We start from the raw sequence: 20,732 nt of genomic DNA, 5'->3' as shown, positions 1-20,732 counted from the left end.
AATTTTGTTCATCTCTTTTTTTTTTAATATAAAAATGATTACCACTACGCCTAATGCATTTTTTTTTTCTTATTGCTTACCTGGGTCGGCCAGATTTTAAGGAAACTTTTAATTCCTCGTTGGCTGCTTCCCTTCAGCTTAATGTATTCCATAGATCCGTCTTTAGGCCTACTCTACATGTTTGTCATGATTGTTTATCATTACGGTCATTCTTTGATTTTTTATGCTGAACAAATAAATTCAATTCAATTCACAATTCAATTCAATTCGATTCAATTCAATTCAATTCAATTCAAGTTGTATAAAGGAAGGTGTCGAGAGAGCAACTTTAATAGCCTTTGTGCGGAAACTGCATGTCGAGGCAACATCAGTCAACAGCTTCAAGTAGTAATTAAGCTCAATGATCACTGGAAACAGAAATATAACAAATATAATCCAGATTGCTTAAACTGACCATCTAATGGATACATCACATGGAACTCCCCAAGCTCAGGATTGATTCCTTTAATGAATGGCCCTCTCAGTCTTAAGACAGAGTCTTCAACTTATACTGGGCGTCATCATATATAGGTAATTCACGGTAATTCAGGTAATTCAGGTAGGCTCTATATGTATATTTTTCCACGCTGCGCTGTGTTTTGCTTGCCGCGGGCGGAGACCATATGTGACAGTGCACCTCAAAACAAACAAAAAGTCGCCAGGCATGAATTTTAAGTTAAGATCATATTCTGAAAGAGCAGACCTTAAGCTTTAAAATGAGGTATAACTCAAATCAAATGGACTCTCCTAACCTATCTAAATATTGGAAAGAAAGCACAAACTCAGGAAAAGTGTGAACCGAGAAAAGAGGCTCTGAAGTGCAGTGTCTATTCAAGCGCTTAATCTTTACCAAACCGTGCTGGCTGTGCAATGAATGGGACAAAAAACAGGAAGTAAACCACCAGAGTAACAACAATGAAGGGATTATCAGATTAAACTGAAATTAAGCATGCCTCATTAACACATTCTGTCCATAATTAATGCCAACTTTCAAAGCAGTAGCCCTATCCTTTCAAAAGTTATTAGAGTCGAAGGTGAAGAGTGTGGACAAGGTTTTTCAGAAATGAAAAAGGGATTCTAAAGACACACCTAATCACACTATTCTACCAAAAATGTTTGAGATAAACTGCTAAAAAACACACTTTCGTGCCCGTTTTATGATCCCAAATTTTAGCATAATGTAAAAGAAGACACGCTCTTTCAGAAAATATGAAAAAGTCAAGTTCGGCTAGGTTGACCCATTTCACTTATTTTCAGTCCTCACGCAAAATCAGTGCGTGCGACTTTATGTTCGTTTTGAGGTGCACGGTCACATATAAGATCAAAGCAGGGAAGAACGATTGATCATTTGGTGACACTTTCGACATATAGACAGAGGTAGGCTCCTATGCATTAATTTACAAAATATAATGAATGTTTTTAGTGGGTCCGTGGTTGAAGCAAGGGACAATGAATGCTCGCGTGGTCGTACTGATTATGAGACACTCTGTAAAGATTCTATCTCGGGTTCAGTCATATACAAGATAATTACAAACGCACTCACCTTCCCTTTACTTCCAATCGAGAGGAAGGTAATAAGAATATGGTGTTAGAATACCGGTACTTGAGCAAGCGTCTGCTGCAGCAGACGCTTTGTCCTGTTGTTGTCAACATCCTGCATGTCACGTGAGTCCAAGGACTTGGCTCGCTCGCTCTCAGCTCACACGTTTACTGTACAGTACTTTGTACAGTGCTATTGAACAACGCATCTTGAAAGACCTGCCGCCGACCTGGGCATCGCATCACAGATGATCATCGCTGATCGCAGATCAAAATTTGTGTTGCATGCGATTGTCGTGCGATTCGATACAATATCGTCACAATAGAAATTCACATTGCAATCAATTAACCTGAGCTGGAGGAAAAACAAAGAAACGGCACTCGTCATTCCTGTGTAGGGCCTAATGTATGGCCTATTTGCCTTCGATTCGGGGTTCGGTCACCTATAGGTAAGAGGTCACTCAGCTCCGGACCGGACGACGGTGCTTGCACTGCTACAGTACACCGGCCGAATCCGCCCCTACCTTTACTGTCGAAATCTTTGGCAGTCCCTGTTCTCCGACGCTGCTCTGGTAAGACGCATGGGTTGGCGGTGTCCTACTTTAAACTTTGTCGAGCGAAAGTACGTAATCGACGGAATGAATGTAATCGAAAATGCGGAGAGTTATAGACTAGGTAGATCTTCATTTTTATTCTGTACAGTTCCAAATAAACTAGCGTTTATCACGTGTATACATTCCCGAATCGTAGGCTTCTTCAGTGTAAACAAATGTGGGTATGTGGTGAGGCTCGAGGCTTTTCACATCTGATACTGTACTGTAGATCTGGCTGATGTTGCATTGCAGTTACACGGCCTCATCATCTTCTTTCAGGGCAGACGTGCTGAATGGAACAGTTAATTTGCTCATGCTGAATATAATTGGACAATGGGGGAAAAAAGATACAGGCCTAGTCTATCTACATACATAACCTTGAACGAAACCTACTTTGCCGTTTTACGTGTCTGGACGAGAGTCTAGCGTTAGACATATAGACAAGCATACTGCGGTAAAAATATTTTTAAAGCCTGTTTGGTGTTGATGTTGTTGGCTGTTTTGAGGTTGAGCACAGGAAGCTGAAGAAGGCTGCATTGCAGGTTGTACTACACGGCAGCTGGTAGAAGCTATAGGTCACATGTGCTTGTATAATGTAATGTACTGTGAGAGCTGGTGAATGAGAAAGAAGTGATGCAATGGTCTGTGAGTGTGAAGTGGCTGAGGATGCCAGATGAAAGCAGAAAGAAAGAAAGGTGTGTCAAATAGAAATTAGGAAGCGCTATCTCATAAAGACAAGGAGGAACAAGTATTCTGCTATTCTGAGAATACGCAAATACCACTACCACCACCGACCCCCCCCCCCCCCCCCCCCCATGGCCCTCCTGTTGATTATGATGAAGACGAAGAGCATATGGTGAGTATATTTGTTTTAAATCCATGCCATTCTCTTCATGGAACAGATGATATAGGCATTTGCATCTCAGGTGATGAGATGACTGCAATCAATAGAGCCGATGCACTGAAAAGTCAAAGTAAACAAATAGACTCCATGGAAACCCCACAACTTGCCATTCATCCAGCTGTTATGCTTCCTGTTGGAGGGAATCTCTATTCTAAAACAGATAAATTCCACATTTTGACCAAGTGTGATGGACATTACGTCTCTGTAGGTGGTGAAATGAAGGGGTAAATGTATACACTTCTTTTCATTGGATTCCTTCCCTTATCTGTTTTTATGAACAAACATGAATGCTATGTAAGCTAAATGAGATCACCTCATGTCATGAAAGCTTCTGTAATTGAGATTGGCAAGAACATTACCAAATTGTTAAGTTTAATTTTGAAGATATTATATGTATACAATTTGTTAATAAACATCATAATCTGTGGGATTATTGCCCCACAAAGATATTCTGCTTAGAAGAGGTACATACTGTAATCATCTCTTCCACTTTCCATGTGCTACTTCAAGGAGAAGGGAACAAAAGTGGCATTAATGTTGATGTGATGAAAAAAGTAATTGAAACTATGGACCTTACCGGGGAATTCGTATGTGAATCATCCATGAAAAATCTGATTATTTCTCACCTCAGCCAATGGACCCCGAAGCTGCATGGGTACCATCTGTCTTCACTTTTATTATAGGCTCATTGAACCTGAGGCCAAAGTGAAATTGTGCAATGGCTTAAATTAGCTTATCTTCCAACCTCCCCAAAACCTACCACAACACAAGCTCAAGGTGTAAGAGTGCCTCCTCCCCCTCCCTTCCCCCCCCCCCCCAAAAAAAAAGTTTTAAATGGATCTATTAAACATACACATAGATGAAACACTGCATACTATGCTCGTAGCAGTTCAACTTCATAATCTTGAAGCTCAAGTTTAGCCAAGACCAGGCTAGGAAGAATATATTGTGAAGAGACAGGCTCTGGGAGAGTACTAAGGTATAGACCTTGTACACGTGTGTAAACCTTCTCTTAGCTGGCTCAACCAATCGGGTTACTCACACCCAGACCAAAACCAGAGAACTTTCACATTGGTTACAAAGCCTGATCTACACATAAACTGAGCTTAAAATGGGTCTAAAGGTAGAAAAGCATCATGGGTGTGAACCAAGTAGCCATTCTCTTGATTAATTGCCACATTGATATGGTAATGGTGTGACATGATTCTAAGTGCAGGGATGTGCTTTTGTGACTAGTGCCAGCACTGTATATCACTTTCACAGTGCTGTTGAAATGTCTGGCAATTCATTAAGACTTTGGCTGTTGCTCAAGATTAGACATTCTTTTTACAGTAAAACTCAGCATTTTGGTTCTTTATGTTGGTACAACTTGGAGAAAATGACTTTTGTGTGTCATGTTTTTTTCCCTTGATAGTGTCTTGCAGTTATTTCAATGACATAAAAATGGTAATGATTAACCATATGATACCTGATTTACAGTGAAAGCATAGAATAGCCTTGTGTATAATTCATTGGTCTAATGATGAGTTAGAAGGCTTTGGTAGTAAGGGAGAGAAAGAGAGAGGGATATGGTTGCAATGCGTGCGGGTAGACACTGCTCATAAATGAGTCATGGTGGGATAGAAATGTACTGTGCGCCTATATGTGTGAAGTTCATTGTATACGGCTGCAATCTCAATGTTTGCAAGAAGCAGAGTGAGACATCGAAATGTGATGCAAATTCACAGTTTCGTCAAGCGTGACAGCGTTGGTGATAGTGTATGCTGAGGGAACAGCTGCAAACATTGAGATCGTGTAAGAAACGTGCTTTAAGCGATATGTGTAGGTGGTACAGTACATGTCTGCAGTGAGGGGTGTATCTGAAGCTGGGTACACATCTGTTCACTCATTGAAAGATGGGAGGGGTAAATTTCCTTATTAATAGTAGTTTGTTTTATTCTAATGCAGAAATGGATTGTCACCAAGTCTTTGTCATTAGCACATTATTTTAGCACTGTAGCATTTCACAACATGCAGTGATAAAAAACATTTTAGGTGTGTAACATTTCCATACAGTATTTGATAGTGGAAATATTCACTTATGATCCTACAATGTGATACAGTTTACTCCCATTATAACAAAGTCCTAGGAACCGGCACTTTTCTTTTGTTATATCAAAAATTGTGTTATAACCAAACAGTATCATAGTCTATTTATAATGATGTAGACGATAATTTTGGGATTTGAATTTTGATTTTGTTGTAACAAGAATTTTGTTGTAACCATGTTCATTATAATGGGGGTGCACTGTACTGATGTAAAAAGAAACAAATGCAAATCACTAGTTAAAGTAACTGTACATCGTGTGTGTGAATTTGTTGCATCTTGTAATGTGCCACAGTCGGGGGAAAAAAGCCAACATGAAATTCATCTTGCTTTCAAGACTCAGCATGGATAATTAAATGAGCCAAATTTCTTACTTCTACAATTATTATATTCAAATCTAGATTCCCATATTTCTTATTTATATAAACCAGTGAACTTGTCAGAGGCCATGACCTGAAGTATTATAATGATAATAATAATAATAATAATAACATGCACTGATGTAGTATGCAATCCATTCATTTTGATTCATGAGGGTTTTCAATCAATTAGAACTAGTAGGTAATCATAAAGCATTATAAGATCGCCAAATCCTACAATCACATTGTATTGATGTAATAGGTATTGAGAGCATTAATGGTAGCATTTGTGGATGAGGCCTAGTGCTCATTTGCAAGAGGTCATAGGTTCAAATTCTGCCAGGTGTGGGCCTCCTCAGTTGAGATGGATTACCCAGAATGTCCCAATATACTGATTATGATAGCAGGCCCCCAGGCTGGAAAAGGACAGAAAACATATAGTCAGGGTAAAACTTATCATACTATTACACTATCATTCTCATGTTTAGCATTTTTTTACCTTTTTATCTTTTCTAATCAGGCTGTTACTAATTCCATTTTAGTCGCTTTCATTTCAGTGACAGATCTTACAATATTAATCCTTGCCCGAGTATACTCGGGCAAGGGTCTATGGGAAATGCATGTTCTAGCAAAATCACCCTGTCCTCAACAGGTTAAGAATAAATATTTTGACAGTGATATTCTTTACATTTTTGCACATAGACACATAGTTGTTCATGTCAAATTTGTAGTTTGATGCTTTACATTATCAGGGGTCGCACTTAACTTTTTTTTTAACTATCCAGGCGGACTACCTAGAATCAATTTTGACACTGAAGCAATATTTTGGCTAGCCAGACGGACTAGTAACTTCAGAATTTTACGATTTTTAGCTAGTCCGACGTGATTTCGGGTGGCCAATGGCCAGCGGACCATCGCCAATTTCGAACCCTGATTATATAGTTTATAAAATATGTTCATGGAAAAAAAAAGTGGAAGAGTTACAAGTGCACACCTTGTAGTTTGAAGAGTGCATATTTATGTCCACACTTTGTTCTGATGCCTTCACAAGATATATACAGGTGTATGCTTCTTTCTTTCATTCTTTCTTTCTTTTTTCTACATTACTTTATGTAAAACCTGAGGTATATATTGATGACTGTAAGAAGCCATGTAAACCTGGTAAAGTTTGGGGAAATCATTAAGGGAAATTGCAAACTCATTTTGGTTTAGTTATATTATGGGCATGACAAAATGGCTCAAAATATTTGTCCCCCTCCCCAGCCCCCCCCCCCCAAAAAAAAGTGTATGCAATACTATTTGAATGGAAAATATTATATGAATACATATTTCCGTAGTACATATAGTACAATATCTGTGTGGTGCAATGGTGTTTTGTTTGTTGTTGTTTTTTCATTGAGTACATACAGTACATCAGTATATTTCTCTTTAGATGTTAACCGTTGTTTAGAACTTTCTGTCATGAGAATAGACCCAAGAATGATCTTAATTAGCTGTTTGCATGGAAAAGGAATTATGTTGTACATGAACATCATATGTTGGTAGAGCACTCATTTATCAGGAACCATAGTCCCATGCAGCTAGATATGTGGGTCTGTGGTTCTCAATGCTCTTTTGTGCTATTTTATTACTATTTTTCACATTTGACCACAGTGAACAGACTGTAATGCAAAGATAAGATCTTCAACCAGATTTTGAGCATGTTACCAGCCACGTTTTATTCATTTGCAAGTATCTGTTGTTAGTACTGTATGTTATAAATTTTTGGCATTGTGCCTATAATGTCGCATGATATTTAGGACGTTGTGCAAAAATTTAAGAATGTCACTGTGACATGCTGCAACCTTTTGTGGACCACCCTTGGCCCCCACCATGATCATAATTATCTTGGATTGAATACAAAGGAAATTGGCATTTGATGTGAAAGGAAGTAATCTATTCTCTGAACCAACCATAGATTATCTCCATGTGGCATTCAATATCAAACTTTATCCTAAACATTCCTCTTAAAACAGCAGCTCAAACTGCTTTCATTGGGCTGTTGGTTTGTTTGTTTTTCCAGACACCCAAAGTGCTCGCAAATAAGGACAACCATCTTCAAGATAGAAGACAACACAATGAATAACTTGAGTTAAGAAGCACATCTGTATGTTTTGCCAGTAATGGTGGCTATGTGGAGGTAAGATATCACATGATTTCAGAAGGAAAGCATGTGTGAAGCGGAAGGTTGTGATTGCACAGGGAGTGACTGACTTATGAGCCTGCAAGACACACATAGTTTGTTCAGCAGTGCAAGTCTTCATTGAAATAGACTAGATTCTCTGTGTCTGTACTTGCTTGTTATTTTTTAATCATTGCGATAATGTAGGTTACACCAAACAATGTGTGAAATAGAGACATATCTGGAAAGTAAGCTATACTCTTTTTTTTTGTGGGTCTACAACAAATATTTTTTTTCAATCTTCTTCCTGTAAAATTTTAAGAATGAACACATTTTGAGTGATTTTAACAATAAAGAATAGACCATTAATGTCATATCATTATACCAAATATGATACTTAATAAAACACACACACACACAAAATGTTATTTCTTTTAATCTGTGTCGACGTCAAATTTAGGTATGGCATGAATCCCACATGCTATTTGCACTTTGCTGCTTTTCATCAACCTTGACCTGATGTGTCCTTTATTATTGTAGAGGTTGTTGTTGAAATGAGACACTTCCTGTGTGGATGCAAATCAACTTGGCTGAATATAAACTTCCATTTCCTCATGCAATATTTATTTTTTGCAGTGGGATATTTTTCTTTTCTACTCCAAAAGTACAGAGCTTGTAAACATGAAAGCCCTTTTGAAAGACGTCTTTGTTGGAAAAATGAGTGAATACTTAGAAGTCACTCAGTGGTCAGTTGATGTTTTCAAATTATTTTCAATGAGAGCACATTTGAGTAAATGTTTGGTTGAATGCATGACGTTTAAATGACACAAATGTAACAATTGCTGCTAGTATGAATATTTTGGGAAAGGAATTATGATTTTGGCACTAATAATTGATTGAAACACTTGTCGTTTGAAAATTCACACCTTTTATCTGTCATTGGAATAAAGATTGTTTGAGCCAAATTTTAGATAGCATTACTTGTGGCTCCTACATTGTAATCTGCCAAGTCCTGTTCAAGTTCCTATTGTGTTTGTCTCCACCGAGCACATTTGGGTGCCTCCTTTAAAAAAAAAGGAAAAATGAGATATTTTGACTATCAGTGTATTTTCTCTATAAACATCAGTTTCAAAGTCTCTCATTTGATAAATGCTGAAGGTTGTGAAGTATAGTGTTATGAAATTTAATGTAAGAGGTCTTCTTGTGTGGAGATGAAACGATAGAACATGTGTTTATTAGATCTATTTTTAAATTACACAATTATCCAGTCCATCATGAAATCTCAACCTGTAGGTATAATACCCCAAAAACTGTCTTATACTTGTCATGTTATGAGGAGCAACGATAATGTAATATACACATAGAGTACCAGTTATTCATTGTCAGGTTGAAGAGGTTATCATACTCTCTGCCCATTAAATTAAAGTTGCATGTGGTACGAGATTGTAGGATCTCTGAGTGGGTAAGGTCCAAGGATTGAATTGGATAATAGCTTATTTGCATAGTTCACAGGTGAAAGGGTGCTGTCAGTTATCAAACAAATTCTAGGCACATCCATGAAATCATTTTAGAAATCATTTTCCGCAGTCATGATCTTCTGTGATTATGAGTACAGTGTGCATGATTGAGACAGAATCAAATAGGCCAGGTTACTAGTGTCAAATTGATTGATATTTTTCCTCTATTACTAAAGGATCTTTACTTTTCTTTTACAAATCAGGTGCAGCATAAGAGATGTAAGCATGCTTTTTTTTTTCTGGCAGATGTCTTGTTGACAATACAATCATAATTAAGATTGATTTTAAATTTGCATTACTTTTGAATGAATCTAGTGTAGCCTTTATTCATGGTCAGTGGGTTTGACGCTTACATTTCTATTTTCTTCTGTCCAAATGGGTAAGATATAAAGATGAAACAGAAGTGATCATTTCATTCCAGGCAAAGCAAAATTTTAGGTATCATCTACACTTTTTTTTAATTATTTTTTAACCATCACTTGTTATATGATGACAATCCCCAGTGATTTGTGTCTACTGCAGTGGGCACATTTATGATGAGATGATATTCGCTGATTGCATTTTTTAGTTCTTTTACAAAGATGCATATATATCAACATCATTTTATACATCAGCCATTTTAACTGTGTACATTTTTCTTTGTGTATGATTTGTTACATTCAGTACATTGGTTGCTTATTTCATTCTTGCACTTTTCTTTTCATGTACAGACACTTGTATGTGTATCGGATTGTGAGGAGAGCCCTATTCAATCAAATATAAATGTTGAACCTCATGAATTCACTGGAGACATTTCTGTAGAAAAATTTAATCCTTATACAACGGACTGAACAAAATGCATATCGCCTGAGTTTGAAAGTGCAATCTCTTATTATGAATTAGTTCCAGGTGAACTCTTGTTCACCCCAGTGAATTATGATTTATCCATGGCGGCTTTGTGTAGCTGATGTGCGTGGATGGTGTTTATATTGGAAAACCAGACAGACCTTTTTTTTTCTGTGCTGCTTGTGTTCGCTCCTTTTCCGTTTGCAAAACTGACAAAATAGAACTCTCTTGCCCACACACACACACATACACACACACACACACACACAAACTCTCATAACACACACTCTCTCTTTCTCTCTCCCTCTCTCTTGCTCGGTCAACTGAATACCCCAGATGACACTTGGCAGTGGATCACGGTCAGTACGGAGGCGCCGATGAGTGAGTGGTCTGTCAGATGCATGAAGTGTGCTCCTGCTGGAAGTACTTGCCCCTTTTGGAAAAGGACACTTGGACCTCAGCAACCATAGGAATTTGCTTCAAGCGAAAGAAGGATTGAGCTCTGCGGCATTTTGTTGCCTTGCAGTGCTGGCTAGAAACATCTTCAGTGTTCGTGGCATGTCGTCTTTCATTGTAACATAGGCAAAGCATCCCCATGTTCACTGGAAAGGTTTTTGATTTCATACAGAACCTACCGATTGGGAACGGCAGCCAGGTGTGAATGAGAGACAAGCCTTTTTTGATGATCCTCCGCCGCCTTCATTTATATGCACAGTGTGTGACCTGAGACGTTCTTGTGTGAGAAGCTCCAGTGCTTTGAAATCTACCCATTCCTCCAGGTAGAGAGTATTACAATCACGTCGCTCACAGCCATGTGGTGTTTCTTGTGCTATGCTGCCGTAGTCCTCGCCTTTGCTGTTATTGCCAAACTGATAGAGTGGCAACTGAGAAGACCTTATGTCGACAAACTAAATGAAAGGTGAGTGATCAAGAATTTATTGCTGCTCTGTAAGAGACCAGTATTATCTATATGGGAATTTTCTATACATGTTATCTTACTTTATTACGTGCTATGTTATTTCGTTATGATAATTGTTACAGACTGTCAATATTGCTGATCACTTAATGAAACAAACTGAACGTAAGACTCAAGGACATTTAGGATAAAGCTAAGAGTCATAGACAGATTCAACCTATCGCATTTTTCCAGTGACTGCTGTAAGGTGACTGGATGGCTACAGGTAACATTATCAGGGCAAGATCAGGAATAAAAACTTGTTCTGCATGTCTCAGACCTTACGAGCAGTGAAGTACACTTCTTCTTTTTTAAGCGAATTGCAGCCACCTGCCTTTTTTGCAGCATGAAGTTTTCATTAATTGCCCCTGGCATTCCATGCATAAAATGTAGAAAATAACTTTCATGTAGGCTATACATGTTAATTTTGCAAATCTTGGCTCTCACAAAAATCACAAAATTAAAATGTATGCAAACATTTCTGGTTTTACAATATAGAAATATCATTATGAGAATAAGGGAGAAGGTGTTATGTAGTAGGATATGGATTTGGCAAGAGAATGCGAATAGATCGAAAATGAATTATCCTGCTATTCACTATTGTTTTATTAACGCACAATATACTACCAGCTATGAGGCTGCGTCTTGAATTGATGCAAGATTAAAGGAAGTGGTTGTCCAATTTCAAGGTTCAGTTATTGCACTTTTCTGTACATAAAACACGACACATGTAATGATTCGTGTAAACGAGAAAGGGATGAATAAATCCTTTGACGAATGGTGTTCGGCGAGAAGGCGAAATTAAGGATGAAATTTTGGAGAGAAATAGAGAAAGAGAAGAATAATTTGCTAATCCAACGTTTTGAAAGCGAGATTATGTTGAGCGAGTTGGCAACGTGATGTTTCCGATGCTTTCATGTCGAAAGCTGGTCAAGAAGTGTGGGCAGAGATGAAAGGATGGAAAAGTTAGAGGAAAGTTCCATCTCCGAGCTTGCGGAATACATTGTTATGATTGGTCGAACTCCTTTTCAATAACCTGTAACCATGCAAACGGAGATGTGGCAATCGCTACTTTATGTAACAAGGCTGGAAAGATGTGTGGTCAGCAGGTTTGGTTGCAGACGTGGCTGGCCTGGTTTAAAAAAACAAACAAACAAACAAACAAACAAACAAAAGAACTCCAGTGTTGGGCAAAATTAATGAGGAGTTCCTACATGGGTAACATGCATGACAATGTGTTATTGGAACAGAACTGGCATCTTCAGATTATTAAGCTAGTAACACAATAATGACTGCGTAAATGTCAAAGTTTATTAGATATCACTTCCTATGGGAAAGGAGAATTCTTTAACACACAGGAAGAAGCCACTTAGTGTAATTTGAGGTTAAGGGTGTTTTTTTCCCCTATTGTGTGTATATGTGTTTTGCAGATAAACCATTCAGAGGCTCTGCACTCAACAACATGGCAGCCAGATGAAAACAATGTAGATTGCCAATTTTGCATTATGAGTTTGATCTGTCAGGAAGTGACATAATGAAGGAATCATAAAATGTAAAGGAGGGAATGAAAACTGTAGCATTTAGTAATGTTCTGGTTCTTTACACATTGAGCGTTTACCTACTAGGGACTACTACTTTTTAAAGGCAGCAAAATGATGTGGAAAGCATTAGTAACATCAGAGTTTGTATTCGCAGGCACAAGCAAGCTCATGATGCATTCTACACCTGATGGATAATAACAACTGCAATAGATTAGATTTGACAGGTCTATCCTGCAATTGACCTGCTTCTTGTTCCCTGTATGCCAAACGGTCAGACAAGGTTCAGATTCACGTCTCTCACTGACTGACTGTCTTGCTCAACAGTTCGTTTTGTTAGTCTTCAAAGAACTAGACCGGAATATGTTTTAGCTAAGATCTATGGATCATGTGTCTTATTAGCAAAACCAAATCATTGATAATACAGCTGTAGGTAATTAAACAATCAAAACGGAGCTTGACTCACCTGCAGCTAACCTCTGATTGAATGCAATTTAATATGGCTGTATCAGAAATGAAGTAATATTGCCAATAGTCATTCAAATTCTTATCCTTCGTTCTTTTTTTTTTTTAAGTGACTATCAGTTGCAACTATTTATCTACTGAGGCCCAGTAATGGGCCAAGTGAGCTGGGACACACATAAATCAAGTGGTACAAGTACATGACATATACACATACAGTAGTATGTGATATCACAGACTTCTTTGCAGAAAATTTATGTAACAAAATGTCTTTGATTGTATTAAAGGACAAGTCCACCTTCATACTACATAAGGATTGAGAGAATGCAGCAATATAGTAGAACACATCAGTGCAAATTTGAGGAAAATTGGACAATCCGTTCAAAAGTTATGAATGTTTTAAGTATCTGCGCAGTCACTGCTGGAAGAGAAGACTACTACAGTGTATTATGTCACATGCGTACAACTACTGTATACGCCGAATATTTCGCGAGGTTTTTATTTTCGCGAATTTCGCGAGTCAGGTGCTATTCGCGAAATTAAAGGCGCGCGAAAATATTGACTCTGATCCTGATGTGAATGTGACGTACGCGTGTACACTTCTTTGTTCAGTACAGGAATCCATGATCGCGAATTTAACCACTCACGAAATCGTCGGGAATTCCCGATTCGCGAAAATTTAGACTCGCAAAATATATGGTGTGTACAGTAAAATAAGGAAAATAAAAAGAGAATTTCACAAAACTTTACTTTTTGAATAAAGTGCACATTTCTTCGACTTGCTACTGACGTATGTTAAGGGTAATATTATTCCCCCTGCCTTCTGAAAGAGAGAAGGCGAGTGTTCTTTTGCTATGCGAGAAAAATGGAACTATGTTGAATTTTCTTTATTCTTTCTTTATATCGTTGTGCTCATGTGACATCACAAGCTATAGTAGTCTTTTCATCCAGCCGTGACTGAGCAGAAACTTCAAAAATTCATAACTTTTTAACGGATTGTCCGATTTTGCTCAAACTCTCACTGATGTGTTCTACCATGGAGGTAGAAATACCTCCATGGTTCTACTAATATTGCTGCATTCACTCAACCCATATGTCTATGAAGGTGAACTTGTCCTTTAACCTCTAAACATCCATGTGTAGTTTATATGTTTAACATCTTCTCACACATAGAAGACTGCTTGAATTTGGTCAGAAGCAGCCATCTTAGATTCTTTGAAAAAGCAGCAAATTTGATGCTCTTATAGATTTTTAGAAATCTTTGTGGGTAAAATTTATACTCATTATCAAATATCTTGTCTGCTGACGGAGTTAGTTCTTAAACTTGTTATAAGAGATCAATGTTTTAGCTCCTCAATTGTTGTCTGCAACTTGGATTCAAAATACAACTGTCAACAAAGCAAATCACTTTGTCATGATTGTAGGTCACTTTGAAGATTTTTTTCTTATGGATTTGTACTTTCTATATACAAAAAGAGACAAATTACTTTGAACCTTTCTTCGTCGTATTTAAACAAACCAGTGTTTGACTGCAATGGTGGAATCTACTGTAAAACATGACATATTCGCGGCATAAATTTTTTACGAATTGGAGCCGACGGCCTTTTTTGCGGCATTAAATTTTCGCGAACTGCCACTGTCATTCAATGCATACAGTGTAGACAAGAACTTTCGCGTGCATTTTGATTTCGCGAATCTTGGCGCTTGCGAAATTCGCGAAATTAAAATGCACGCGAAAATTCCTCGTTTTACAGTATTCAAAATTTCACCCATCTACATCTAGAGCATTTCGACAATTTCATAATGTGATCATTCTTGATGCTGATGATCAAACATAGGAACTTGTAACTATCCCATACCTTTTTACAGCTTCACAAACTAATTCATTTGCCTTCAATTTATACCAGAGACGCAGATGATATTACAAAGAATGTAGGAATAAGGACTCTTTATGCTTAAGATGACAGGACAGTTTAGATGTGAGAAAAATACAAACAAATTCAAAAAAAAAATTGACTGGTGTTAAAACTGCTGTACAGTTTTTATGCACGTCATCCCTTTCAGGAATTTGGGATGCAGTGCATCATCTATTTTGCAACCTTGTGTTACATTGTTTGAGTGTTGGATTGCTAATTAACAGTATCATTTGAACTTGTAACCGTATGTTACATTGTTGGAATGTTTGATTGCCAACTAGATTTCTAACCATTGGAACACCTCTCATTGAAAGGACATAAACAGTCATAAACCTGAACTACACACCCTTAACTTCTTCATTACCTTCTTAACATATCAAGATTGCAAAATAGATGATGCCCTCTCTCTTTACTTTGGTCAAGGCATCTGTCTTGATTTTCTCTGCTCAACAAACATTATTTTGGTGTTCATGTGGCATAGTTTTGGAATGTTTACAGCTTGCTGACATAAACACGCTTTGTACAAACATCCCTACACATTCTTTGATCCAAACACTGGAGATGATGAGCCTCATATATATTCCCTCCACACCATGCAAATGAAAATGACCTTTTGAGACTAGCTTCCAGGAAATATTTATGTTGTGATGCATTCCACAGGCACTGACCCTGCCATGTACGTGAGCGAGAAAGTTGATGAACTTGTGGAGGTGTACACGTGGATGATTTCACTGTGAGGTTGGTCAGTGAGACATGTTCAAGGCACCTGCAGCATAATTCTTCTATCCAGTATGAAGTGAAAATTCATCCACAATTTAGTGTTCACTCTCAAGTGGTCCTAATTCTAATGAATTATGGCCATAAGCCAAAACTGTATTTCAGTGATAGATGTATGTATCTTTGACCCATAGTTGAATTGGTGGGAAGAATCTTTAAATGATTGTGTGCATTATTTGATCAAAAGAAATGATTTAAAATCGACTTTTGAACATAAATATCAGAGGACTTCAATCTTTTGATTGAAATTTAACTGAAAATTATAACAGTATGCTAGCTTTCATCAGTGCACAGTTCTCCAGAGTCAACTGAATATCTTTCTAGCAAATCATTACAGATAACGGTTGTAAATGTGGATGTATTTCAAGTTGTTATTTTAAAGAAATTAAAAAAGGTCTAAAGGGATTGTCCATTATGTGACCTCTAAAAGTTAAGTTGGATATTGTCAAACTCCTTTGAATCAATAACAACTGTGTACTTTTATGATTATGCACAACAGTACTTGACCTGATATTAACCCCGGAGACCTTGCAATAAACACACTTCACCACAATGGAGATTGATTGATCACAAAGTGGTCAGACGTTGAAGGAATGTCATCCCCACAAGATCAATGCAAGCAGCCTGAAACCCTGTTTGACCCTGTAGACACAGCTGACACTGGCCTCAATCAGGATGAAAGCACAGTATCATAGGGAGATCTGTACAGCTTTGCTCTAGGCTATGTACTGCTGGTCTTTGCTGTAGGCTGACAATATGCCTGTTTAATGAGCATGTGATTCATTCATGAGGGAGATTACTCCGTTATTAAAATACAAGTCAAGAATGGTCTCTCATGAGATACAGACTGAATCATATTAGATTGTGTTGATCATGAAAAATCCTGATTATATTGCTGACCCACCTGACTAGTAAATGACAATCATAATGACCCTTTTATGAAGATTGGTGTATAGATTGCTGGTGGATATGATTACATTGTACTTTGATAAAATGGAATGTACAAATTTACTATCAAAATTCAGATTTTACAAATTTAAATCAGAAAGTAGTTTTGTTTTTAAGACTGTAATGTTTGGTATTAACACATGTTTGTATGGTGATACTTATCCCAAACTTGCAAAGTGTATAAAGACAGTTAGCTCATTGCAGCTGAAGACACATTCAAGCATTTACAATGGTTAAACTACAAATGTACATTTGCAATGTCACATATATCATAAACTTACATGAATTAATTGTTACAATGTAAACTCAACCACACAGATCAGTCACTCTTTCATCATGGTTAAAGAGAAGCTGCCTTAATTTCAAGGATTGGCAGAAAGAAATCATGAAATACCTGGCTTTATTTTTCCCACTGCAAATTTCAACTTTGTATGACATTCAAGCCGTTGGTCTTTAGTCCTGTATACACTGATGACATACACTGTACAGGTTTACATGTATTCAATATTCCCAATGAGTGACAGAGAGACTGCAGAACAGGGCATTAGGAAATGTATCACTGATCCATTTAAATGGTCAATCCAGACTAAGTTAATAATTAATGCATCTGAGACTGAGGTACGACATTTCCTGTCTAAATTTGCTCCTACTCCTCTGGTTGTACATACATGTATTGGATGGTGTAGAAATCTCAGCAGCAAGAAGAGTTTGAAACTTGGGAGTTATCAGGAAAAATACGGTACCACAATGCGACCGGCGCACTCCCAAATAATCGTTTGTTTACAAGCAGAGCGAGCGCCACTACAATAAAATATTGAAAGATTTTAATTAAATGCCCGGGCCAAGCCCTGAACTGTAAACACACAGAATTGTGGGGTCGAGTACCCTAATTGAGGCTGTGCCTGGCCTGGGCTTGCCCCAGCCCTGCACTTTAAATGGGGTCATAGATCATTTTCCCTTGACTGATGCATGAGAGTATCATACAAGTAAAAACTTTCATGCAATCTGGACTATTCTGATACAATGCAGGTCTTGACACTAACTTTTTCTCTGGTGGCTCGTTCAAGCCAAGACCATAACCTTTAAATCTAAAATTTTGGTAGCCCGAATAAGAAGTGAAGTGGCCAAAATAAAAACAAATGTAACTTTTCCTTTTGAATCATGTTACCCTATCAGGCCACCAAAACATAACCATTTTTGAAATCTGGTGGCCCAACATCAATTTGTAGTGGCCCTGGGCTACCACTAACGTTGAATCCTGCAATGGAAAAGTAATCTCATCTTGGACCTTTTTTTTGGCACTTATTCAAAAAGGTGCAGAACTAAATTTCCACATGAAAAAATATTCCAGGGTTGCAATAACAGACCTGATGATGATGACCAAAGGATAATGAAGAGTACAAGATGGCATCTCACTACATCGTGGATCATCAACTTTGATAGTTCAAACAGAAACAGGCTGCCTGCTTTGGGGGAAAAAAAATCCAATCCACGGTAGAAAATAAGAAAAAAAAATCCACAATTAGACTAAACATAAATGTAATCAAACTCAAGGGAATGGCTGTGATTATAGGCTTGTATTTTGAATTTGCTTCAAGACTGTATGTGTGCCTGAAATAGTTTTATATCTGTGTTTATTTTCACAGCAAAAAATACATTCCAAAGTCTATACAGAGTATAGTCTGGACAAGTGGGCAGACCTGTACCATGTATTGTTCAAACTTGAAAGCATTTCTGTGTGAGGGGGACACTTTTAAATGAGTAAAGAGGAGAAGCAGATAACATTTAATTATGAAGACAAAGTTCACAGTGGAACTTACTAGATTGACATAATTAGAGTCTGGATATTTGTAGCATTTCTCTGTGTACTTATACAGAAAATAGAGATCCATTGGTACTGTGAAATTAAGGTTTTTACTATTATACTCCCATCCATGAAATTTAATGTTCATAAACAAGTAAAGTTAACTGAATATTGCCTCATTCAAATAACAATCAATTGCAAGAAAATTTGCACTTTGGCAAAAGCAGTTTTATAACTTGTTCTTATGTATGTAGTTGTATTGACTTGTCAATCTATGTCTATAGGCAACAGGCAAATGTTAAGATGAATATTGAAAATGTGAATAAAGCAATAATGTCATGTGTAAAAATCAACTTTTAATGGAATCATAGAGGAAATGTTTTGCAAAGATAGATACAGTCATGAATAAGGATGAATGCGAACAATCCTTTCACAATACAATCTACATGAAACATGTCATAAAGTTCTGGATAAAATAGCAAACAAGAAAAAGCAGAATGTAAGGGTTTCAGTGTAAGAAAAAAAATGTTGAATTTAGGAATGAATTCAGTTCAATTCAATTCATTTATTTTCATTCTTTTTTTCCAACAAAACATAAAACCTCATCAATCAGGAATCATATCAAAAGCATGCCTGCATTCAACTGTGCAAAGGATGAATGATAGTTAACAAATGAAGGTATACATACATACTGGCAAAATACAAAGTTATGTTTTGAGAAGAAAAAAAAAGAATTGAGAGGTCCACTAAAAAGCATGCTTGTATACTGTGAACCACTCAAAGGATTCTTTGAATAAGGAAATATCGTCGGTTGAGAATGATAAGGGTGTTAAGTGACCACAAAACCCATAGTGTTCGAGTAGACTTAAAGCTCTTCTCATTCTCAACAGATGATATGTACACATTATGAGAATGGGTTTAGGTAAAGGTTAATTGATAATCATAAGAGATACCAAAAAGAGATACATTTACATTGAATTTAAAAGTTGCATGAAAAAAAGGTTGAAATGATATCTATCCCAAAACCTGTCTGATATCTTTGTATTCTGTCATTCATGATATCATGGTTTTGTGGACAACATTTTGCAGAACATGTCATATGTTGCAACAGCAATTGAAAATCATCAAACCTACTCAGATTTCTTGCAGAAACTGACATCCTTATGTTTCACCAAAGCCAGAGAATCTTACAGACACTATTCATACTGAATTCAAATTGTTTGTGATATAAAAAGAAATTAATGTGTAATGTAGATTGACAAAATCAGAGGAAATTCACTTTTTCCTATGAATTATTTATCTGTTCTATTGCTTTTTTAACATGGCATCATACATGTATCATATCATTATAGTACGCTGTAACTATTTCTATGAGTCATGTGACAGGATTTGTGTGTATGTACATCCACACAAGACAAAATGCCCAAATTACAATTGTCACTGTTGCTATTTGCTATATTATCTGTAAATATTGCACAAACCACACAAAGAGACCAAGAAATTAGTCTTACCTATTAAAAGTAATCACTCAGGTGTGACAGATTAGGATGACCAAAAAAAAAAAAAAAAAAAAAATGAGAGCTTGAGGAAATATGGCAAAAAATAGTACTGTACTCATGATCAATCGCAAAAATAAAATGTTCTCTTTGAAAATGCCATACTTCATTTACACATTGAACACGATGTATTAGATAAATAAAGACTGATGTGTTAAGATGTCTGTATCAATGTACACATTATTGGTTTTAACCATAAATAATATCAATCATTGGATAGCTTTGCTACTTTCTGTGGGATCTTATAAATCATGTAATTGACTAAATGTTATCTCTGCAAGGACAAGCCACATTGTTTGATCGTGGACTAAAGATATCTTTGTCACCTGTACTTTAAACCAAGCAGCCAACCTGTATTGATAGATTTGTACAATGTTATGACCCCTGATATTTCACTACTGCTGCCTGTGTGCTTGTAGTGCACAATGCTTTGGTACATGTAGACTTTAAATACTTGTACAGTAATTCAACTTCCAGTAGTTGTGACACAGAGGAATGATAAACACATTCTCTGTTCTAAGTACACACACACACACATACAACACACATTCTCTTAAGATGTTTCAAAAAGGGATATGATAGTCTGCTCAAGGTTACCAGGCATATTCAATTACTTGTTTCTGGAAGAAGAAAAAAAGTTATATATATATATATATATATATGTGTGTGTGTGTGTGTGTGTGTGTGTGTGTGTGACGGAAGGAAAACTTGCAGTATAGACGTTGCAGTGATGTTCAGTCTTGCCTTTATTCC

The 20,732-nt window shown here is 37.0% G+C and overlaps 1 protein-coding gene across 3 annotated transcripts in view; it reads left to right on the top strand.

The window, feature by feature from the left end:
* Positions 1 to 1,363: 1,363 nt before the first annotated feature.
* LOC139709378 (retinol dehydrogenase 7-like) overlaps positions 1,364 to 20,732 on the top strand; it is a 33,021-nt gene continuing 13,652 nt past the window's right edge. The window contains exons 1-3 of one of the 3 annotated variants that reach the window (XM_071621339.1): positions 1,364 to 1,416; positions 7,583 to 7,699; positions 10,360 to 10,942. In XM_071621339.1, the coding sequence (XP_071477440.1) occupies positions 10,836 to 10,942 (107 nt within the window). In that variant the 5' untranslated portion in view covers positions 1,364 to 1,416; positions 7,583 to 7,699; positions 10,360 to 10,835. Of the gene's footprint in view, positions 1,417 to 2,025; positions 2,151 to 7,372; positions 7,700 to 10,359; positions 10,943 to 20,732 lie in introns of those variants that run through there. The other 2 variants (XM_071621337.1, XM_071621338.1) reach the window with 2 other exon arrangements.

The sequence above is a fragment of the Diadema antillarum genome, unplaced genomic scaffold, assembly GCF_040938485.1.
Source record: "Diadema antillarum isolate AM-2024a unplaced genomic scaffold, OU_Dant_1.0 seq00001428_RagTag, whole genome shotgun sequence".
Classification (NCBI taxonomy): domain Eukaryota; kingdom Metazoa; phylum Echinodermata; class Echinoidea; order Diadematoida; family Diadematidae; genus Diadema; species Diadema antillarum.
The sequence above is the reverse complement of the archived record's forward strand: the minus strand, read 5'-3'. Positions and strand labels throughout refer to the sequence as shown.